At 40.4% G+C, this 23,532-nt stretch overlaps 2 protein-coding genes across 5 annotated transcripts; one reads left to right on the top strand and one right to left on the bottom strand.

Moving 5' to 3' along the window:
- Nucleotides 1–244: 244 nt before the first annotated feature.
- Nucleotides 245–20,180, top strand: LOC116922937 (MOB kinase activator-like 2). 3 transcript variants are annotated; one of them, XM_045174012.1, is made up of 8 exons: nt 10,670–11,703; nt 14,166–14,394; nt 15,939–16,267; nt 17,695–17,791; nt 18,146–18,270; nt 18,391–18,636; nt 18,765–18,875; nt 19,003–20,180. In XM_045174012.1, exons 2-8 carry the CDS (start codon nt 14,279–14,281, stop codon nt 19,110–19,112), a joined length of 1,134 nt encoding a protein of 377 aa, XP_045029947.1. In that variant the 5' UTR covers nt 10,670–11,703; nt 14,166–14,278; the 3' UTR covers nt 19,113–20,180. The 3 variants fall into 3 exon arrangements, with proteins under 3 accessions (XP_045029948.1, XP_045029946.1, XP_045029947.1); XM_045174013.1 differs by lacking the exons at nt 10,670–11,703; nt 14,166–14,394 and adding an exon at nt 245–666; XM_045174011.1 differs by lacking the exons at nt 10,670–11,703; nt 14,166–14,394 and adding an exon at nt 4,720–5,085.
- A 360-nt stretch (nt 20,181–20,540) lies between these two features.
- Nucleotides 20,541–23,196, bottom strand: LOC116922951. 2 transcript variants are annotated; one of them, XM_032929449.2, is made up of 6 exons: nt 22,745–23,196; nt 22,514–22,673; nt 22,159–22,400; nt 21,934–22,081; nt 21,713–21,865; nt 20,541–21,576 (listed from the first exon to the last, which is right to left on the bottom strand). In XM_032929449.2, the coding sequence occupies exons 1-6, from the start codon at nt 22,848–22,850 to the stop codon at nt 21,300–21,302; spliced, it is 1,086 nt and encodes a 361-aa protein (XP_032785340.2). In that variant the 5' UTR covers nt 22,851–23,196; the 3' UTR covers nt 20,541–21,299. The 2 variants fall into 2 exon arrangements, with proteins under 2 accessions (XP_032785340.2, XP_032785342.2); XM_032929451.2 differs by having other exon boundaries at nt 22,514–22,683; nt 22,745–22,899.
- Between the last annotated feature and the right edge of the window lie 336 nt (nt 23,197–23,532).

The following is a 23,532-nucleotide window of genomic DNA, read 5'->3' as shown; positions in this document are numbered from 1 at the left end:
TCAAAGTGTTATCGTTAACGCTTAACGGTCAAGGTTTCATTCTTCTTATCATTTCCCGTTGATTAGAAATCACATTCGACGTAGTATATGGTTGATTGAAGAAAATAAAATTACAATTATCGAAATATTATTTCGTTTCTTAACTTTTTACGAAAAAAAAATGTAATGTAAAAAATCAGAATTTGTCTGGCGCTGCGCGCGGTGGCCATGTTTTTGCAGACGACATTCCTTCCTTTTTTTAGGCTCACGTCAGTTCAGTTGGGGAATGATCGAAAGCACCAGCACTCTGCACCTCGCTGGTTGCAAATTCGAATCGCTAGCCTATAAATATTATAACTGGCATTAATCGTGCACCATCGAAATTAAACAAGCAACCAGTTGTAAGAAAAGATCGGACAAATTTAACTTCCACTTTGAACATTGTGAATTCTTCGGTCAACATTTGCTACTTGCTCGGCTGCTGGCGGCTTGCTTGTTGGGGCAGAAGTAGTGTGTTCTGCTGCTGGCTGCTTGCATTGCTTGAGAAAACAAAAAAGCAACCTTGGGTGGCCGACGTCCTTCCTTTCCTACCTTGTCATTTTCGGTGTTGTTTTCTTCCCCCCACAACGATTTCAAGCTGGAGAAACTACCCGAATACCTCAGAGACACTGTCGACTGGCTCATGGGGTAAGCCAATGTTTTATGGATGATTCTTTCATTGCTGGCTTTTGTGCGATGCCGATCGGTTTTTATGCAACGTAATCGTGCCTCGACGATTCTCGTAGCTTTTCCCTTCTGCCGACAGAATGAAACATTCGATTGCAAATTTCTTTTTGAAACGTGTCTACTTGTTCCCGAACATTTTTTCTCGTCCAATCATTTGTTTGCTTCGTGTGTTCTTTTTGCTCGTTGTCTTGGCAACCATTTCTCATATTTTAGTCTTAAAATTGGGTCTCCCTTCTCTCGTGGCCCCGTAACGTTTGTTACACAATCCATAAAATGGGAAGTGAAGGGGGAGGAGGGGGCATATTCCAAAAGATTGCTTTCACTACTATCGAGCTGTCGTGAGATTGTAACTTTTTTTTTTTTTTTTTTCCTATCTTGTACGTTGCTGCTGCTGCCTTTTGTGTCTCGAATCGACGTCTGCCGATCGTTCACGTCAAGGTTTTTGTGTTGTCTCTGAACGCTGATTGACCTTTTCCACTCTGTGTCTTCTTCTATTGAAGCCGTGCAAACGTCGAAAAAGCTTTAGATGCTCTGTACGTTACGTGATTGCTTTTACGCACTTGAATACTAGCGAACGTTTATTCTTCACCATCCGAGTGAGATCGATTTCCTTTGGCAGATGTTATTTTTAGTCGTTCCAAAAAAGAGGAAGAAATCGATCAGCTGTTTTAGAAACGGGCCAAACAATGGGAAAGGTTGGATTCATTCTTTGCTGTTGGTTGCCTCTATTCGTAATGAATAATGAGTTCCGTTTTTTTATTTTCTACTGACGGCGTGACAATCAACTGCAGTCAGGGCAGACCCTCGGGCACCCAGCTGGTCGATAGCATTTCAATCAAGCAGGCCAGCAGCAGCCTTAGAGTAACAACTCTCATCGTCTCTCCTCAACGGCCAAGACACTAACAAACGGACGTCCTAGGAAAAGAGAGAGAAAGAGAAATAAAGGGAAGATTCTCAAAGAAAGAAGGGAGAGAAAACGTGAACAAACGCACATCCAACAACCCCTGGGTGAGGGGGTTGTTGTTGCTGCAATCAATTGAGAAAGAGCTTCTCTTTTTTTTTTTTTTTAACCTTTTTGCTGTTGTTGTTGATAACAATCCCGATGGGAAATAATCATGTCCGAATTTAGCCTCGTATTTGTGTACATCGAAAAAGGACTGTGCAGCGACATCGCGTACGCGGCTTATGGCTTTCGGCTATGTGGAAGAGTAACTTTTATTTTCTTTTTTATTGTTCCCTGCGTGATGTCATCGGGGATAATGAGTCAGCCATTTTGATTTGAGGAAAGAAAAAAACAAAAACAAAAATGTTTTACCCAAATTGCCACCAGAGGGTTTTTTTAGGCTGTTAGCCAGAGCCCCCTTTCATTTAAACGAGTCAATTGAATATGAAAAACGGATGTTTTATATTTATAATTTTTTGAATCTAGCGCGCGTCTTCTCATTAAGAGATAGGGAGGCACGGTAGGACATTGAACAAATTAGCAACACAAAAATTGCAAAATAAAAATAAAGGGGGGGATAGTGGACGATAAGCAAAAAGGGAAGTAAATCAATAATGAAGAACGTCACAAGTTTGCAAGCTTCTTTCTTTGTGTGTGTTGTTGAGCTATATTTAATCCTTTTCATGGTTGATGGCGAATTTCCCGCAGTGCGGCGTTGACTACGTCACATTCACTGGCGTCTTTCTATTTTTCTTTTTTTCTTCTTTCTACCCGACAACCTCCTCCCCTTGAAATGAAAAAAGAAGAAGAAGAAAAAAAAACGCAATATTTTTCGAGTCACATAAGAGTAGCCGAGAGAGATCCGTCCGATTCGGCCGAATCTCTCTCCCGACATCTTTGATTTCTTTGACTTTCGGGTGCGAAAAAAAAAAAATCTGGGAGATGATCAGCTGACGTAGGTTTTCTTTATTACTATTATTGATTGGACGTGACGTAGACGAAGAGAGAAAGCCAGAGGCGTCGACGTCGACCTTCTACCCAAAAAGAAAAGAAAAAAAACACGGGGCAACAGCAGAAACGAAGGTGCGGCGCGGCGCCATTCAAATCAGACGTTCCTCCCGCCTTTAACCTCCCACACCACCCCACTCCGGTAGTACACGAAATTCTTCTCTCTTTTGTTATTATGGTAACTAGGTGAGCCAGAAAAATGTTTAAAAAAAAAAAAGAAAGAAAAAAAAGGGAAGACGACGTACATAATGCGATAAAGAAAAGAAGAAAAAAAGAGTTTGTTGGACTGGCAAGTTGCGATGTCGTGATAAAGATCGATTTCCGATGCTTTTACGAGACTCACGGAATGGCAGTTAACGATAGTTTTGGTTGGCTGGGAATGGGGGGTTAGAATTGGGGATGAAGAGATGAGATAAATAGATGAGAAAAGTATAGAAAACATTGTACGTGTGAGTGACGTACGGACGGCGTAGTTTCTCGAGATTGGCTCCCTTCAAAAGGGTTTTTTTTTTTGGTTGTTGTTCGATAGGCATTTGGCTGGATTCGAACCGACCGGATGGATGGATAGGATTCTTTTGTTTTTTTTATTTTTTATCCGGAGCAGAGAGTCTCTCGTGTCTCCCCGCGCAGTTAATGGGGAGAAAGGTCGAAGCTTTTTTCATACTGGATTGGCCACAGCTTTTTCTTTCTTTTTTCTTTCTCATCTGTGTGTTGTATGTGTGTGTGTGTGATTGATCGAGGGGGGGTGGGGGTGGAAGAATGTCGTGGATTTATCGAATTTGCCCGCGGGAATGTTTTTTTTGTGGTGACGGGTGGTGTGGACCGGCCCGGAAATGCGGAAGTCCGTTGTTTTTTCTTTTTTTTTTTTATTCCATTGAAATTATTTTCGTATATTTTTAGTTTTACTTTTTTTTTTTTTCCTTTTTCGTACTTCTGTTGTGAATCCCCACACACACACACACACACCTTGCAGGCTTGTTTTCATGTGAATTGTTGCGGTAGGGCGAAAATGGCATTCCCCGTGATAATTATTTGATATGTTTTCTGTTACTTGCTTTTTTTTTATTATTTTTATTTCCAGTCGGCTCAGAGGTTATGGACCTTGCGTTCTTTCCGCTTCAGTCATTTCCATCCGCGTTTCCCATTCCTTTTTTTCATTTTCAACATGAACACGACAAATGTTTCTTTTTTCTTTCTTTCTTTCTCTCTTTATTTCTTTTTGCTCGAGCAAAACGTTGCGGAACGGGTTCCCTTGGTTACTTCGTTTTGACCAGTGCAATTAAATGATGAATCAGACAGTAGATCCAGCCCTCCCCCCTCCAAAAAAAAACAACAACAAACAAACAAAAACAAGTTCGGAAGTTGAAGTCTTTCCCGTGTAACTGGCCCTCATTCCCGCCACACACTCGAAAAGGCATACGGTTTTTTTTTTTTTTGCACGCTATTGGTTTATGATATCGAACGCCTATAAATTGTGGACGTGTATTCACGCTTGTTTTTTTTGTTGTTGTTTACACCTGCCCGCCAGGGGCTTACTTTTTGTTTTTTTTTCTATTTAATTTAACGGTATCCGTCTCATGGATCACGACATTTCCAGGCCATTGATGTTGCTGATGGCCGCCTTTTTATTTTTTACATTCGCCTCTCTTTTTTTTTCTTCTTTTTTCTTTCTTTCTTCTATGGAGTTTACAAACAACAAGGTGTCTCTCTCTCATTCTCTGTACGTGTGCTCTTTACTCCCCGCTAGCTCTTGCGGGAAATCGGTACTTTTCGGCCGATTCATGCGTGGGTGGATGAGAGAGACAAGAAAACAAGACAAAAACGAGCTTGCATCCACTCCATCAACGCAATACTGGTGTGTGTGTGTTTCGATGTCTATGTATATATTCCCGAAAGAAAAGAAAAAAAAAAGAACGTGATAGTAGTAGTGACGGCTGTCGTGGCTGGAACTCGAAACTCCGCCCACTGGCTCGTTTTTTTTCTTCTTCTTATCTACTCCCTCCTCGCATTTTGGGGTTTTTTTTTTTTCAGAGCTGCTGCTACGTTCGCTGGTTCTAGGACTCTTTTTTTCTTTTTCCAGGCATTTTTTTTTTGTTGTCTAGTGTGTGTGTGTGTTTTGTTTAAGTCTTTTCTTTTTCTTTTACGCTCATTCGTGTGGCCATCGTCGTAGCAGATGGTCGTGTCGTTGAGCTGTGCGTTTCGCCAACTCGGAGTTTGTTGTTGTTGTTGTTGTTGTTGTCGTGCGGATCGTTTTAGTTTTCTAGTGTGCGAGTGACTCTTTGCCTCGTTGTGATGGGGCTGTTGAGGACGATGACGGTGTTACGGGTCCATCCGGCCAATGCGACACATAACGACACTTCGGCCGGATCGTGGAACAAGCGCATGAGACACCTCAGCAGTCCAGTTCTCTACTTGACGGCCCTTTTAGCGTAAGCTTTTTGCCATTTTCTTTTGAGTTTTTTTTTTTTTTTGTCTTTTTAATTTTTTTGTGGACGGCTGAAATCGATGATCCGCCATCTTTTTTTTGGGGGGTTGGGTTTAATTCGGTGATTGTTGGGCATTTTGTTTCTACGATTTTGTTTTTCTTGTTTGGCTCTTCGATTTCTTTGTTGGTCAATTTTCGAACGAGCCGAATGGCCGATTCGTGTTGGCTTCTTCGGGCCAATCGATACGTACAGGAAGTGTGGGATTGAAATTCTAGAGTAGTTGGGGCAGGGAGCATCGAATGGCCGCGGCGGTGTCCGTTAGTGTAGTTTTTTTAATAGTCCGTGAGATGAGAACTGGACTGTATGAGGAAAACGATGCGAAAAAGAGGAGGAGAGAGAAAGAACAGTTGAAAAACAACTGCGGTTTAGGCCTTTCGTAATGACGTTAGTTTTCGGCTACTAGTCAATCGTTTGGAAAAATGAAATAATATTCTAATCAAAGTATAACAACAACAAAATTAAAGGGTTTCACTTGTAAACAAAACACACACACACACACGAAAAAAGAGAGTCTATCGAAAAGTCGGATTCGATTAGGTTTTTTAAGGTCACGATCAAACTGCGTTTGGATTTTTGACTGCGATCAAAGTTCAAATGAAATGGAAAAAGAGCATTTGATTTCCCCATTTCATTATAGATCGTGTTTCTTGTCGTCTGCTTGATTTCAAAAGAAGGGAGGGGGAAAGAGTCAAATAAAGGACGAAGGATTGACCTGATTGTTGGTTTTCAGCTTTTGTTTGTGTTCGTTCGTGATGATTCGTTATGAGCTTTCAGCATCCGCTTCGCGTTGAAAAGAGTCAACTCGAACAGCATTTTGTGTGTTTGAGTTAATTTATTTTTATTTTATTGGTTTTTTTGAAACCGGACCGCGGTAGTTTTCATTTCATTTGCCTCTCTTTCCGTGGGTTACTTTATTAACCGACACGTGTTTTTCTTTATTGTTACCTGTCAAACTCGAAAGAAAAAGAAATTCAGCCAACGAATATTCATGAACGACACGATTTTATTTCGTATTAACGGAAAAGAGTAAAATTTAAAAACCAAACCAAACTCGAAGTTGTAAAGAAAAAGCGGAAAAAAAAAAGTTGTGTGCGTGTCCAATTTTTTTTTTGTTATGTTGTTTTCGAAAAGAAAAAAGGCAGCCGCACGAAGCAACACGGGTCATTACTCTTCATTGAGGGTGTAGGAATAGAAGAAACGCGCCCAATTTTTATTTTTTTATTTTTAAATGAAGAAACAAATTAGAAATCTAATTCCTAATTGTGGTTGAGCAGATTGTGGTTAGCGAAACATGAAAGGCGGCAGTAATCGACGTTAACCTACACACACAGAGGGAGGGAGAGAGAGAGAGAGAGAGATAGAAAGAGATATGATCAAACAAAAAGAAGCCATCGATAAGAGCGCAGGACTCGTTGCACTCGCAAACGTTTGCGATGGTCGTAATATATCGAGTGTCTTTTCAACTGCGTAGTTATCGGGCAGCTAATTTACGTTGCCATGGTAACCGGTTGAGCTTCATCAACGCATCGGCTATTTATTTATTCTGTTTTTTTTTCATTTGTTTTGTTTTGTTTTGTTTTTTTTTCTCGCCCACCCTTGGTGAGGGCTTTTTAAAAAGGCTAGTTGGAGAGAGGAGAGTCAATTAGGCACTTGGCCTGTCGGCTCAAGTGGTTGACGCTTGTTAACATCAAACGAGAAGGGATGGGGCAGACCAACCAAGGGGGGAAGGGGGTGTGATGAGGTGACGTTGTTCATCCGGACCTTTCTCCCTTTTCTCTCTCACTTTTGTGTTTTTCTTGTCCATGTGTCACACACCCCGGATCAAAGTTGATGATGTCTTTGTCGGCTAGTAAAGCTAATCATCTCTTCTTCTTGTGGAAGGAAGGAGGAAGAACGTTAGTCGAGTTTATTTATTTTATTTTTTTTGAGGGGGGGTGTTGGGTGTGGGGTGGGGGAGGGATTGTGTATTTTGGTTGGGAGGAGTAGAGGAAACGACGACGTACAACGGATTATTCCGGATATGAGAAATGACGTCAAGATGACGTTTTTTTTTTGTTAAATTTGTTTGTTTGTTTAATATTTTAATCTTTTTTTTTGGAGGGGGAGGAGGGGGGGGTAAGATGGACAGAAAAAAAAAAAAAAGAGCCAGAGCAAATATGTGGAGCAGTTTCTCGTTACCGGATGTCGTCGGCTGTGTGTTCCGCTTTTTACTTTTCCTGACCGCCTACGACCGTACGACGTCATTAAAAATCCATCATTTTCGCTTGTTTTGTTTTTTTTACGATTTTTCGCTCTTGGACATTGCCATTTTTTTTTATTCCGCTAAATGACATAAAAAAAAAAAATATGAACTAGGATATAAAAGTTGGTGAACAGCCTTGCTGCTATGATTACATATTCAAAACGCGGAAGGTTCACCGGCCTTAAAAATGAATTCCTCTTTTTTATTTAAAATATTTTCATTTAATATTTTGTAATACGTACAGGACGCAGATGGCGTTGCGGTTGAGCTGTTCACCGGTTCGGGAGGGGAGGAAAAAAACAAACGGGAACACACACAAAAGTGGTGGCGGTGCAGAGAGCGGGAGGGAAATGAGCCGATAAGATGCTCGCGTTGGATAAGGAAAGGACGAACGAAAGAGGCACACACACACAGAGAAGAAAGCTTCCCTCACTACTTAAACGCGCTTAGCGGTCGTGTAAATAATAAGCCAAGGCTGTATGCACACACGACTTTGTTGATGACTGGGAAATGAACTTAACCATTTAAGGGGGAGGGGGGGGGGAGATGAGTTTTTTTTTTTTTTTTCACGTTCAACTCCGTAAAATGGATGGTTTGTTGCGCTCTTGCATCGTTTTATTTTCAACAGGCAACCTAGCAATTGTGTGTTTCTCATTATACATTTCGTTTTTCCTTTTCTTTTCTTTTCTTTAAAGCATTTCCACTTTGTCAAATGAATTGAAACAGAAAACTGAAGGTTAAAGCTTTTAGCAACAGATGGCGTAGTTTTTTTTAATATTTTATTGCGCTCCTCTTTTTGCCCGCTGGTCTCGCTTTATTTTCTCAGGCCGAATGACAGAAAATGGTCATCGAATTGGCCAAATGTTTTTTGTGTGTACCAGTTCGGAAAATGAAGCTTTACACTCACGATGATGACGTGGCTGCAGTTTTCGGTGCCAGCATCGTCTTTCTCTCCGCTCTCTCGTTCCCCACCAGTTGTCACGACGTGTGATGGATTCCCACAGACTTTTCTTCAGAATTCATACCCGTTTTTTTTTTTTTTCGCAATCGGATTCGTATCTCTTTTGTTTTTGCGTCGCCCCTTTTCTTTTATTTTTCTTGTTTTAAAGAAAAGAAACGTTTCATTTTTATGTTGCGGGGTAGGTACTTGCCGTTTAGTTTTGGCCTTCACTTCAAAAAAAGATAAAAAAGAATGAAAGTCGATCTTGGCTGCGGGTAAACTCGGGTGTGTTTTCGTGAGCAACGAGAAAGGCAAAGAAAGGAAGGGATTTGAATTCTGATTTCCATACCGTGAAGGGCATGTGGCTCTGTTGAAGCGAAGGCAAACATCTCTGGCCTTTTTGTTTTTTCTTTTTTTTCTTTTTTTGATTCAAAATGTGTCATGTTCTCTTCACTGTCGCATTCGTTGTGCGTGACTCTCTATTAGTGTGTGAAACGGCGTCGCAATTGACAGATATCGATCATCATTTTCCAATAGTCCTCCTTCCAATGCCACACATATTTGCCAGACGCAGAGTTATCTCTTATTATTCATTTTTTTCTGCTTGTTTAAACAGCCACGGGTTTTTAAAGGTTAAAAAAAAAACAAAAAACAAACAAAACAATAATGTCCTCAATCTGGCCCTTCTCTTTTTATTTTTGAATTTTCCCCTGTAGCCTTTGCGCTATGATTGTGGACTGGTTGCTATGCAAATAACAGCCAGAAAGATCAATAGCGAATAAGAAAGAGATAAACTTGTTTGTGTGTGTGTGTGTGTGTGTGTGTGTTTGTGTTGTGTAATGAAGTAACAAAGTAACAAAAGTGGTCGTATCGATAGGTTGTAGGGGGGGTTGTGTACGGGTGTGGTGCCAACATTTAAAAGAGAAAAGTGAAAGTAGAACAAGCGCATAAATAACTTGAATGTAAAGAGCTTTATACAAGTTGCGTTTATTTTTTTAACCTTAGAGGAGTGGTTTTTCTCGTGAAAAGAAGCAACAACGAAAATTTCAAAAAAGAAAAAGAAGAACCAGAATAATAAAAGAGAAATAAATAAATAAAGGTGGATGGGGTGGGGGGAGAATAGAGGAGGGGGGAAAAAAAAAGTGAAAGGTGACGTCAATTCGTGATTGAACTAAAAATGGCCGAGGTTCGTAGAACTTTCGCTTCTCTTTCTGCCAGTCCCGATCTTTCGTGAATTGTCGTCGTGGTCTAATGAATTCATCCAAAAAAGTTTTTTTTTTCTTTTGTTTTTTTTTAAATCTTATCAGAAATTCTTTTTATTTTTAGAATTCCTCCCTTTAAATACGATCCGCACTCAAAGAATGTCTCAACAGTCAAACAGATAACACAACCCCCCCAGAATAATTAATTTTCGCCGACCGACCAAAGAGAATTAGAAAACGAGGAGAAAATTTTCTTTTGGCTTTCGCCGTTTCTTTCGCGTTCGCAATTTTCCATTTTTTTTTCCCTTTTTCTTTCGACGACGACGCAGTTTACCCACCCCACCTAAATCAAACGAAAGAGATTTTTCGATGTTTCGTGTGCGAACCAGTTGCGAAGGGAAAGTGAAATGACGTATGGCGACGGTACAGAAAAAAACAAAACAAAACAAAAAGGTAGGCAGAAAATTCGTGTTACCATCACAGTCGCTAAACACGAAAGGCTTCATTTGAAACGAGATTTTTCTTTTTAAAAAATGAGCCGAAATTTGGCCATTTTATTTCATTTTTTTACACGAACGAAGTGGAGAGGCATGAGAAAGTTTTGTTTTCAACGACATCATTAGAGTCTTGGTAACGATAAAATATGTATTTGCCAGGTGGTGGTCAATGTGACGGATGGTCCATTTTTTTTGTCGTTGCTGTTTTCTCATGAAAGCGAATCGAATGTTTTCATTTTGATTTTGTGCGTGTGAGCCAGCGAAATGGAAGGCCGAGAAACCGAAAGCCGATTGATTGGATGGCCACAGAAAAATCAAAAAAAAAAAGAAAGAAGACAATTTTCTAAAATTAAGAAAGATTCGCTACGCGTTTCTCCCTCCACATTTTCTCCTGGCAAATTAGAAGAAGATCTCGAATCAAAGAACAAATAAAAACAATGTGCAACACGTGTTTTCCATCCGTGATGATGAGGACACTTTCTTTTATTTCAACTTCTCTCTTTGCTTTTGTTTGAATATGGAATCAGCATGGACCAGTAATGTTTAAAGCCAGTGGCAATTGTAAAGAAGAAGAAAAAAAGAAAAGTTTACTTACAATTTCGGGCGAGAGGGTTGAGGGGGGGGGGTGAAAGAGGCTGAGAATCGGGACACGATGGCCAGCTGTCCCGGTTTCTCAACTTTCCATTCTTGTAGGTACCTCCTTTCAATGGTAGCGCGCGCAAATCTCGAATGCTTGTAGGGGAATATTCAAAAGAGAGAGGTAGGACAAAAGGGACACAGACTGGAAAAAAAATTTAAAAGAACCGGTGCCGATGCGTTTTTGTGTTAAAAAAAAAAAAATGATTGCTCGTTAAAAAAAAATCGGCTGCAGTAGGTCAGGTTCAATAGCAACGAGGACTGTGCTAGAAAACGGGAGGAAAAACATATCAACACGAACGTCCTACATATTTAGTCGGATAAAACGAAAACAAGAGAGCCAATCTGCTGAAACGAAGAAAAGAAATCGAACCTTGATTTTTTCGTTCTTCTGGTTTAATGGCTACGATTTGTTTTTCTTTTGTGGGGTTTTTACCCACAAAAAAGGACGTCGAGTCATTGAATTCATGTATTTTTTTTTCTTTCTTTGGGAGGGGGGAGCTGTGCACACAAATGATTGACACGATGTGTGGGTTTTCTTTTTCTAAATCAATCAATTGAATTGATAGATAAATCAAGAAACAAAAGTAAATTTCGAAAATGTGGAGATTTTTAATGAAAAGTAAGGGCCGCAGCGGTCTAGACTTGATGAGTTCAAATCTGAAGAAGAAAAAAAAAGAAGGAAAAGACAGTGGGGTGGAGAGAATGGCGTTGTTTTTGGGGAGGCGTGCGGGAGTCACGAACGAAAAGGAGAGAGAAGGCAACGTTCGTCAGTTATCGCTGGGCTCGGCTACGCTCTAGACGTGTTTGGTTTTCTGCCCCGTGTGCCTTTGTTTTTTCTCATTTTCAAGTCGACAGTCGTTCGAATTCGAGGCAGTTTAGTTCACATTTTGTGTTGGAAAAAGAGAAAGAAAACATGTCGCTTGTCGTTCGGAGGAAGTGCTGCTTGTTCACGTCATCAACAGTGCATCGCCATCTTGTCAATTGTTTCGATTGAAATCAGCATTTTTTTTGTTTTTTTCACACCAGAAATATTTGATTGGGGTATTTTATTTTTAAACAATTAAATTATTCATAAGTTTTCTTTTCCGTTTTGATTTCTTGAGAAAAACAAAAAACATCAAATGAATTTCCGAGGCCAAAAAGAAGTTCGTTCTATTTTGTTTCGCTGTTGTTGTCATGGTAGCGCCTAATCGAAGTCAGTGGCCGAGTTGTTTTCTGCCGCGTGTCTGCTGAGTTGGCTCTTAAAACACACACGCAGACACACACACACACACACACAGGAAATGTGTGCGTCATTGAGTCGGGACGCCAGGTGCGTCTTTGACCAGAACAGAATTTTATTTTTTTTTTTGATAATAATAATAATAAGATTCGCCAGTTATTAATTTTTTGTTTGTTCACATTATCCGATAGCCGACAAGAAAGAAAGAAAGAAAATGGTGGAGATGTCGGTAGCGCCCCCCCCCGTCCTTTTTTTTTTTCACAGCCTTTTTTTTTATTATTATTATTATTGCTGTTATTGCGTCAGTTTGGGTTTACGATTGAAAAGTTGCAGCTTTTTTTCTTGTGTGTGCGGGAGGAGGGGTGGGGGGTGTTTGTGTCCCTACGAGTCCAGTGAACCTTATCGGCTTTTGAATATTTGGCCATTTAAAAAAAAAAATTTATTTCTATTCTCATGCCATGCAAACCGTTGCTTAGATGCGCGCACGTCCTTACACACAACGAGATTTATGGAGTTATGTCCAGTGTGCGATAAAACCATCTGGATTGATCTAGAACTGGCGTGCGGGGACCGTCCACTGCGTTCAACATTTTGACGGTCGTTCGTCCTTGGCCGTCGTTTTTTTTTAAATTTCCCGAACGAAAGGGAGGAAAAGACATTTTTTTTTAAATCACCTTTTTGTTTTTTGCTTCTTGTTTGATTTGTCGTTACCTTACGACATTAAAGTTGGGTGTTGTCCCCTTTTTTTCGTGTGTGTTTTTTTGTTTTTTTTTCAAATTTTCGTTGTGGGTATCTCACAACGTCTTTGCGGGAAATCCGGTTTTGGGAGGTTTTGTTGTTGACCTATTGTCTGTCGTATTGAGGGTAAGGGAGTGGTCGTTTTCGTTTTTTTTTCTTTCTTTCTTTCTTTGTTGTGGGGTGGAAGGGGGGGGGGGCTATTTGATGGTAACCCAAAGACAAAGTCTGGTGTCTGTATTTGGTCAGTTCGTGATTTCCTCTTTATTTCGTATTCGCCTGTCGTTTCATATTCTTTCGTTGTTTGGCTGGCTGTGTTGCTCGCCTCCTCTTCCCTCTCCGTTTGGCGATCGTTGTCCCAGAAAAACTAGAAACGAAAGAGCACGCAAGGAATGAAACGAACGTGAAAACTGAAAACAAAAGAAGATCATCCGTCGTTCGATGAATACGTTGAGTAGCTCGTGCGTAAAATGCGTGAGCCGGTTCGAGTTGGTTCGCCATCGACGCGGGCCACATTCTCCCATCAATTAAGATCCAACCAGATTTATTTATTTCATTTTTTTGGTTTTTAAATTCATTTCCTCAGCCTTTATCGTTTTCGTCAATCAAAATTTAAACAAAACAAAAAACATTTTCCGAGAAGGTCCCCCTCCCCCCAAAAAACACACAAAAATCCAAGGCTGTTTTCAATATTTAGTTGCGTCATTTCATGGCATAACAGGAAGAGAATTGTCACGAACGGCTATGGCGTTGCCATGACGACGCTTAGATCACGCGATAACCCGAAAAAAAAAATTTTTTTGAAAGAAGGAAAAACAGATTCAATTTTTCCGGAGTTTCCGGTTGATGATACGACAAACATTTCGATTGAAAACTAACGGCGGTTAAAACAAAAGAAAAGGTTTTCTGAGTTTGGGGGGGTGGGGGTGGGGGCGGGGATAGAACGGAAGGCTCATTTCTTTTTTTTTTTGGTTTTTTACTGTTTTTGCTGTTGGGAAAAGATTGGTCGACTGACGCCGTTAGTTTGTCAGACCAGTTCCGATCCACTTGTCCGTTATGTTTCCTCTGCCGTGCGCAATGAATGCCGCCCTTTTAACGACAACTTGAACAAAATGAAATTTGTTCTGCCTTGTTATTTAAAAAAAAAATATATATAGGCGATAGGTTTTGATTTGATTTTTAAAAAAAATGTCACGATGCATTTGAACTTTTGGCCTTTTTGGGGGTGGAGAAACGAATTTTGCTCGAGCACATCGTTACCGTAGAGAAAAGAGGGGGGGGCTCGTTGGTGTAGGCGCTATACTGCGCTCTATTTCTTAAGGGATAGGGAGGAGGAGTCGAAAAAGAGAGAGTCACCAAACATAAACGAAACGAACTTGATCTTTTTGGCCTATTGTAAAAGAGTTTAAGAGAGAAAACAAACGAAAAGAAAACGCGGAGAGAAAACAAATGTTCATTTTTTTCTGTTTTTTTTTGTGTGTGTGTGTGTGTGTGTGTGTGTGCTTTTATATTTAAAAAAACAAACAACACACACACATTTCTGTAGGTGTTGTGCGTGGCTAAGTGAGCGAGTCTCGGATCGTTAAAACAAAAGGAAAACGTTTAGCTAAATCAACCAGAAAACATAATCGAAAAGAGCTGGTGCGGATGTAGTGAGACATGTGGTCAGGTGTGATGGTGTCTCTGAGCAGTTCAGTACCTGTCGTCAAAATGGAGGGTCTGGTCAAATTGTGCGCCGAGAGTCTTCATTTTGTCCTCCTCGGTCTCTGTACCAGGTAAACAAACATCTTCCTCCTCCTCCTCCTCCTCCTCCTCCCCCTCCCCTTTTGTTTTCTTTTTGAAGATGGGGGGAGTAAACGTGTCTCTTGTTAAGAGGAGAAAAGAAATAGAAAAGATTCTTGTTAACCAGAAAGAAGAAGAAGAGAAAAGCAAATCATCAAAGATTGGGAAAGAAATTTCACCGTGTTCTCTCCGATGATGGATGACAAAAACTCAACTAGGGGGGAATAGAAATTTTGTTATTTGTTTATTTCTTCTTGTTATTTCTCTTTAAAAAAAAAATAAAAATAAAATGATTTGTCACACGTATATCCATCACCATCCGTCATGTGGTGTACGTGGCGGCTACGCATCCGTGCTCGACATGTGAATGTTTCTTTTTAATTTGTTTATTTATGGTGTATTCAAATTTCATCTCGTTGAATGATTTCGTGTCAACTGGACCACTTGAGAAACGAGGAAGAAAAAACAAAACAACTTTCTCTTTGATATCCTCCTCACCCATACGGTCCCCGATCCACTCTTGGGTGTGTAATGAACGCACGTAACGTGCGACCCTCTTTTTATTATTTTTTAATTAAATGGTTCCTGAAAGAGACTTGAACAATTTGAATTGCAAATTCATTTCCTTGTGCATGTTCTACTTAAAATGGGCCGTGTGAAAAGGTTTCAAGACATTTTTGAAAATGAAAATGGAGGTCACGATCCCGGGTGAAAGTGTGCACCGATCCTATCGAACCACGAAATTGTTGCTAAATATTGGGGGTTCAAACGTTTTGCTTTTGATTCCCGTCGCTAACGTAAACGCCTACTAACCCGACCCGGAAGTTGTTTTAAAATTTAGACGCGATTGATAAAGTTGCTCACATTTTTTTCCCCAACAAAGTAAAAAAAAAAACAAACAAAATGCAGGAAGAAATGGACGTCGAAAGTTTAGGTCTAAATTCGTTCAATTTTCCTTGTTTGATTGCCATCTCCGTTTTGTCTGTTGTATCGGCATCGGTTGAGCCCATCGTGTCACGCAACCGGACGCAGTAAGAAAAAAGTCCGTCGTCACAGGAAACATTCGAATTGTTTGTTGTTTTGTTTGTTGTCATTTTAACGATTAGCTCAACGCTAATCAGTTGCTTTTCAAGTTAGCGTGAGAAAGTTGTTGTCACGTTTCGCAACTCGCAACTCTCTCTCCCGTTCGGACAACAACACTTGACGTCTACTATCAACCACTTTAATAAGGACTTGCCCCCCTCCCCCCAAAAAAGAAAAAAAAAGGAAATTACCGAACCCTTGCGCCATTAACATGGTTAAATGGCGTCATCTCGCGGATGATGACGTAATCTACCATTCATCCTCTTCGAATGGCTAAGTGGTTTGACGCTGTGCGGTTGAGCCCCTCCACCGTGCGCAGTTTGAAAATAAATAAAGAAACAAGTGAGAGAGAGGGGAGGGGAGTGTTTACAGTTTTGTGTAAAACTGTTGCTGTCGTTAAGCTCATGTGTTTCTTTTCTGTTTTTTTTAATGATTTTGTTCTGTTTGTGTGTAGGAAGGCGAGGAGGAAAGAGAAGGCGGATGTGGCCGGCGTGACAGGCGGATCGAACGCCGGCCTGGGTGGTGGCGGCGGCGGCGGCGGTGGTTTGGGACTGGCCGGTACGGTCTCACTAGCCGGCGGCGGTGGAGGCGTCGGCAACGGGCCTTCGACATTAGTCGGAGGCCTTGTGGGTCATACGGCCGCTCACGGCCAGTACGGAGACGCCGAGCACAAGCTCTACCTGGAGTCGACGGTACTCGAACGCAAAGTGCCCGAAGCCGATCTACGTCAGCTGATCGATCTCCCACCTGGACTCGATCTCAACGAATGGCTCGCCTCGCATAGTAAGCATTTCTTTTTTTTTCTTTTTTCTTTTTTCTTTTTGCTTTTTTTTTAATGATTACTTTTAATTATGGCGAATGAAGAAGAACGGATCATTTCAAGCGGAAAAAAGATGTTCTTCTTCTGATTTTTTAGGTCATCTCCATTTTTGTTGTTGAAACGACCATAACTTAAAACGAAAAATTGATTTAATTGCGACAAAGGAAACAAAGGGGGGGAGAGGACCGGTCGAGTGAGAAATTGTCATAGTGCGGCGTTATTCTTTGCTTCACGGTCTAACGGGAATTTATAAAATAAAAAGATCTTCTAAGCCCTTCCCCCCGTCAGTCAGAAAGGATTGCCAGGCTTCCAGCCGTTGGAAAATGTAAGATAGACACGTAAATAACGGGCTTCGTGGATGTTCGGAATGTTTTTTTCTTTTTCTTTTTCTTTTTTTTTTCTTTATTTTTATCATTTCGCAACAGAAAAGAAGAACAAGAGAAAGATGAGTTTCACGCGATAATTCCTCAATGAATTTGCCACCGATTCTGGCGTGTGTGTGTGTGTGTGTGTGTACCCGATGGATTAATGTAATTCAACTGGGTGAAGTGGGGTGGGGAAGGGGGGAACTCGTTTTCAATTATATATGCACGTGCGCTTTTGGTATCGAAAAGAATCTGGAACACCTCACGATGTTTTGCAATTGAGCGAGCATTTCAAATTTGAGCAGAAAAACGATTAACATGTTGCATTCATTTTGTGTGTGTGTGGGGGGAATAGAGAAGAAGAAAACAAAATAAAACAAAGGAATCACGAAGGCGGATCTGACCTTCAGTCTATCAATTCAGCGATTTTGCATGTGGCTGGCCAAGGCTAATGAGCCGTGCGTTTTTTCTTTTATTTGATTTTGCAAAGCGAATGAGACTCCAAGATGGAAGAAGAAAAATTCAAAGGAAGTCCTTGACGTTATTTTTTATTTATTTTTATTCAAATCTGTTTGAATTACAAAAAAAAGAAAAACGCCCTCCATCAATTGATTGATTTCAAAGGTTTCGTGTCTTTTTTGCTTTTCGCCCCTGATGTTAGCCAATCTGGCGTGATTGTGGGATCTGTGCGATTGGGAAGGCCCTACAAAAAAAAAAATGAATGGATTTAAATTTCAAAAAAAGAAGAGAAAAGGCCGAATCCTTGGCACTCGAGTATTTGTAAATATCAGGGCGAAAAGGGCGAGGCAATGAGCGTCAAGGTTTGTTGAAACCTCTGACACATATCGTGACTTTGCTTGAGATTATCACGAACAAACTGTAAATGGAAATGGAAAGAATAGTTTTTTTTTTTCACATTTTAAGCTCTAGATGTGGGTCATGAGTTTTGGCTCTTTTTCCCTGTGTGCCAGTGATCTTAACATCCTTTTTTTTGTTTTGTTTGTTCCATCGTTCTCTTTGTACAGCGATTGCGTTTTTTGAACACGTCAACCTCCTCTACGGTGCCGTTTCAGAGTATTGCACGCCTACCAGCTGTCCCGACATGCTCGGTCCCGGTCAAAGGTAACATCAATTTTCCTTTTTTTTTTTTTTTTATTATGCTGGCCATCGTTTTTCTTGATCAAAGTTCACGTACCAATTCAGAAAAGGTTAGACTAGAATCTCATTTTACCTATTGCGTTTGTTGGCGGATGGCCTGATTTTAATGGCTACCGCAATTGCGCCGACCCCGCCTTTATTTTTTATTTTATTATTTTTTTTTATTTATATCCGCCCGCAAATAATTGAGAGGATTCATAATAAGGCCATTGTGTTTCTTTGATGAATGATGACACACAAGTGTGTGTTGTGTTTTCTTTTTCTCCCCCGTTTGTTATTGGGTTAATGTATAGTGTGTCTTTTATTTGCGATTTGCAGACAGTATACGTGGATTGATGAACGAGGTAAAAAAATCCGACTGTCGGCGCCGCAATACATCGACTACGTCATGACGTACGCTCAGCGAACCGTCAACGACGAAGGCATCTTTCCTACCAAATTCGGTAAATTGGCTTTTCTCTTTTGTTTCTCTTTTGTTTTTGTTTTGGTTGGCTACTTTTCTAACGCTAACGTGCGCTCTCTTTCGCCTCTGTGAAATGCGATTTTCACTTGATAATGCGCAGCTCACGAATTCCCGACGACGTACGAGACGGTGTTGAGGAAGATTCAGCGTTTGCTGTTTCACGTCGTGGCTCACCTGTACCATCGGCACTTTCGCGAGTTGCTCCTGCTCGGCTTGCACAGTCACCTGCACGGCCTCTTTGCCCATTTGATATTATTCAATAGCCGGTTCCGCCTTATCGACGACAAGGAGACGGAGATCCTCAATGACTTGGTCGTCGCCTTACGACTACAAACTACCGACGATGGTAACATTCTTTTCTTCTTCTTCTTGTTGTTCTTGGTGCTGGAATGCGACGTTTTGGACAGTTAAATGTGGGGGGTGACGCTTTGTTCAGTTTTGTGATCGATGATTATTATCATTATCTTTTAACAGATGTAAAAGGCGTAACGCCTTCACCGCAGGTGGCCAACAGCCGATCCAGTCAGCCGAGTCCACAGCCGGACTCGGCCAGTGCGTCCGGTTTGGACCCAACAACAGCCACCGGTATAATAAATCATTCATTTTTCATCTTCTTTTTTCTTTTTGATTTTTATTTCTCGTTTATGTTTGTGGTTTGGCGTTGTGACATTTTTTATGATCTAATACAGTTATTTATTCATTTCTCGTGCAGATGGTCATCTAGACGAGTGCGGACATCACATCGTTCGTAGCGGATCGGGTCACGATCCTCCACTTCACCTAGGCACGTCGGAAGTAGTTTCCACTGTAGAATCCCGTTAAAAAAAAAATTGTTTTGTTACGAGGTGCAGAAAGAAAAGACGAAAGAAGCAGCGAAAAAAAAAAAAACGCGAAAAAAAAAAAATGGAGAAAAGATAAAGAAAAAAAAAAAAAACATTTTTTTGTGATCCTGAAATATTTTGAAAGGATCTTTAGTCATTCGTTGCATCCCCTACAAAGAAAAAGAAAAGAAACAAAAAAAATTCTCTTTACTTTCTTCTATCCCTCTTGTCCTATTAACTTCAATCCTTGACTTGGAGTGTGCGATTTATATATCCGCCGCCATTTTTTTTTTCACTTCCGTTTTACAGCGGGAAAAGAAAAGAAAAAAAAGGAGAAAAAAGAGAACCGCACGTTTTAGATTTCGGTTTTTTTTTGTATTATTATTATCATCCTATTTTTTTTTGTTTACTCTCCTTTTAAAAATTTGAAAAATGAAATGCACACGCGCATACGAGAGATATCATTTAAAATAAAAGAAAAAGAAACTGAAAATCCTAAATCGATCACGAAATCGATAAGCGAGTGCAAAAAAAAATCCTTAGCAAAAATTTGAAAAAAAAAATGAAAAATTAATATAAAAAAAAAGAGTAAAAATTAATTTTCATTTACGAAGAAGGGGAAGGGAGGGGGGGGAATTAAAGGAAGTGTGTTTACGTTCTCTCTCAGGGTTTTTTCTGTATTAGAGAAATGGGTTTTCTTTTTCTTTTCTTTTTTTTTTTTTTTTATTATTTCACATGTGATCATTCCGGATTCCGGAAGGATCTTTGAAAGTGTTTTCACGAGTTATTCGTAGATTGAATTTAACAAACAACCATCAACAACTTCAAAAAAAAAAGAAAAAAAAATTATATTTTTTTTTGATTTTTTCCATCGCCATGTGATAAAAAGAAAAAAAATTTTCTTTTGAGTTTCAGACAGAAAAAAAAAAAGAAGAAAACGAAATCGATTAAAGGTGTACATCAATGCATCCCGCGTGACACGCAAACCTCTTACGTTGTTTGTAAATCATTTTTTGTTAGACCTTTTCATTGGCAACAAATTATGAAATTTCCCCTCCCATAAACAAAAACAAAAAAAAAAAACAGCTGTCAATTTATTTTATTTTTATTTGTTTCTTCTTCTTTCTTTGGTTTATATTGTCGGAAAGTGGCGTTTTCATTTACCGTCCATCAAATGAGTCGAGACCTTTGGTTGTAGTCCCTTCTTACGATGAAATCAATCCTCCTCTTCCTCGCATCGATTTCTTATGTAATTTTCTTTTTCGTGTGTATGCGTGTGCGTTAAGGATAATTAATTAAGCCTCGTGTCTCTTCACCCTTATGTACAATGTAGTTGAAAAGAAAAGAAAAAAAAACTGAAAAAAAAAGGTGATCATTGATTATTCCCACCATTTTTACGACTCCCTCCTCATCCGCATTTTTTTGTATGTTCCCCCCCCTCCCTATTCATTTTTACCCGTTTTTTTTTTCTTCTCTTGTTCCTCTCCTTGTTTTGGAATACTTCATTTTCCTTTTAACTACGTTTTCTTTTAAAATTGAATGTGATCCGAAATTTGACTTAAAAAGAATTTTTCTTTTTCGCGATAGTTTGTACAAAGTAAAAAAAAAAAAAAAAAACTTTGTATTGTATTATGAGCGAGCGCTCGTGACTGTGCTCGTTTACCATTTCTCCTTGATTAAAATCGCTACACACTGCACATTCTTTTGGTCTGGTAACTAATTATTTACTGACGTCAGCGAACGACAACATCGTCCTCGAATAGTTTGGCACAACTGACTGTCCTCCCATCGTGACGATGGAACGCTGATAGCGACAAGACTTTAAAATTAAAAATAGTGTACCCTACTCCTACCCTCGTTTCCCTCCACCCAAATTTTTGTTTTGTTTTTTCTTTTAAATTCTCGTGGATATTAGACGCTTTGCGCTGCCGTGTCCTACGCCAAAGTATGCTGCGTCGCTTCTGGAACTTTTTCCAGTCAAACGGATTCCGGGGGAGGGTTCCAGTTGGCTTGGCCCAGTGTTGAAAAGATTCGACCTGCTTGCCCGGCCATACGGAATTATTGGCTTCGACTTGCAACTCGCTCGCTGCGCTTCAGCCATGAACATTATTTATATCGATCGGTGAGTGTAGTTAGTAGCCGGACAAGCTGAAGAGAGGCAAAAAAAAAAAACAGCGAGACGGCGAATCTAGACGTCTCGCACGATGGGTTTATGATGGTGCTGGTGGATGTCGATGAGTCGGCAAGACTGCAATAAGCGTCCAAAAGGCTCAGTCATGAGACTCAAGATGCCAGCCAAGGGTATCAACGATGTCTTGAATGCCGATGCGCAATTGTGCAAAAACGTGGCGAGCGGAACGACGACGCCATTATGCAGCGCGGCCAGCAAGGGTTTTAGTAGCCCGTCCGAGATGCCAATCACTAATCCAATCAGCAGAGGCCGTAACAAACCAGCTGTAACGAACCTGTGTAATGCATTAAAGCCGATTACAAAAGGCGTGCATCGACAATTCAATGGGCAGGGCCAATCGAATTATCAGCAAGAATGTCTTGTACGAGTGTAGTGGAATTATGACGTCACCGTTGACAATACGATCTCACCTTAATGACTGCAATAAGACGGCCAAGGCAATGACGAAAGGCAGACCAATCACAGTGGTCACTTCCGAGCACAATCGGCTGGACAATTCAAAAGCTGATTCACTTAATCCGTCTGCTTTCGCTCGGCGTCGCCTTTCCGAAACTTGATTAAACCTGCAATTTTTTTGTTTGCGTTTTAATTAATCGGTTTTGATTGATTGCGAATATTACGAGTTACCTACTCCGTGTTTGTTTTGTCGTAAGTAAAGATTTCAATAGTCTCGTCTGGCTTGGGCAATGGCTGCTGGATAGTGGCCGTTTTGATTTGGTCCGTGGATCGATCGGGCTGATTGTTAAACACTCCGCTAGTCGAGTCTCTAACATTAGCGTCTTAGAGAATTGAAAAATCTTGAACGTCGTTGCTTTGTGTTAAGTGTGTCTTTAAAAAAAAAAGAAAAAGGGAATACCTTCAAAAGCCAAGTTATCGAATCCGTCACTCGATTCTGAATAAGTAAAGGAATTGTTCCGGCGCCGAGACGCCAATACGGGTGATTTGAGCTTTACTTTGGACGGAATCGGCTGTAACTCTACATCTTTGATGTCTGCTGCAATCACGGGAGAGTCGACGTCAAGGACTTGCGCCTCAATAGTTTGATGAACTTGATTCGGTTCTTCGTTTTTCGGCTTTAGGCTAACGACCGGACTGGATCTGCGATAAGTCAATAAAAAAAAGAGAAAGAAAGAAAGGAAAAGAAAGGAATAGATAAATACTGTTGGCAGTGAATAGACGGCCCGGGGCGTGTTTATTAGATCGTTACTTACTCTCGCGTTGATTTCGGGCTGACTATAGCATCGCCCTCCAATTGGCGATCGATGAAGGTAAGTGGACCTTTGGCAGCATGCGTCGATCGAAAAGAATCGGAGCTTGATGGTATCATTTCATTGAATGCTGGTGCCAATTTAGGCCTTTCATCCATTTGGGCTAATGGAAACTGGTCGTGATGATGACTGATCATTGAGAGAAAAAAGAAAATGGCGGTGTTTTTACTTTACCTAGTGATGGTTGCGTCGATTCGACTGTAGTCGCTGGTGGAACTGCTTGAGATAAACTATCCCAATCAGATTCAGATTCGTCGGAATATTGAACATCGCGTACCATTGCGAATATGGTGCAGTCAACGAGACGCAACGTCAGTTGCACACTGGTTCTGGACAACTTGTATAACTTGTGTGTTTGTTGACATGCCTCGGCCAGGTGTCCATGGTAACATATTGATATGACAGATGTTTCAAACAGACTTGCAGGAAAGTGTACAACTATACAATCCTACCCAACCCTCATTTTGGAGGTAAATGTCTGCGTGTTGAATCGCAACACGTGTGGACAAAAACCTGCATTGAGAGGCTATATTTTTACGATAGCATTGGCATGGCCACACTCCGTATGACCAAACTTACTGGACACAATAGTATAGATATTTTACACTTTTTTTACATTGTTTGGTGATCGTATTTGAGTAAACGATATCTCCATCGGCTCTCTTTTCATTTTCATGCTGTTTGACCAGTGTGTAAAATTTGTAGACGTTTGGTGGAATACCACAGCGAGATCTACCGGTCTCTTTTGGTAGCTTGCAAAATGGTTTTACCGCAACATCAAACATTTTGTTTGTATGTACAAACACAGGTATACAAACTCTTTCTCTCATAGCTGTCACCCGTGGTTCATACGCATAAGCCCATCTAGACAGAATCCCTATCTGGAAATTTGTATTCGAAATTCAACGACAATGTCGAAAATTAGTTCAATTTGACTTGGAAGAAAGAGTATGAGTTATTTT

This window comes from Daphnia magna, linkage group LG5 (assembly GCF_020631705.1).
Source record: "Daphnia magna isolate NIES linkage group LG5, ASM2063170v1.1, whole genome shotgun sequence".
Classification (NCBI taxonomy): domain Eukaryota; kingdom Metazoa; phylum Arthropoda; class Branchiopoda; order Diplostraca; family Daphniidae; genus Daphnia; species Daphnia magna.
The sequence above is the reverse complement of the archived record's forward strand: the minus strand, read 5'-3'. Positions and strand labels throughout refer to the sequence as shown.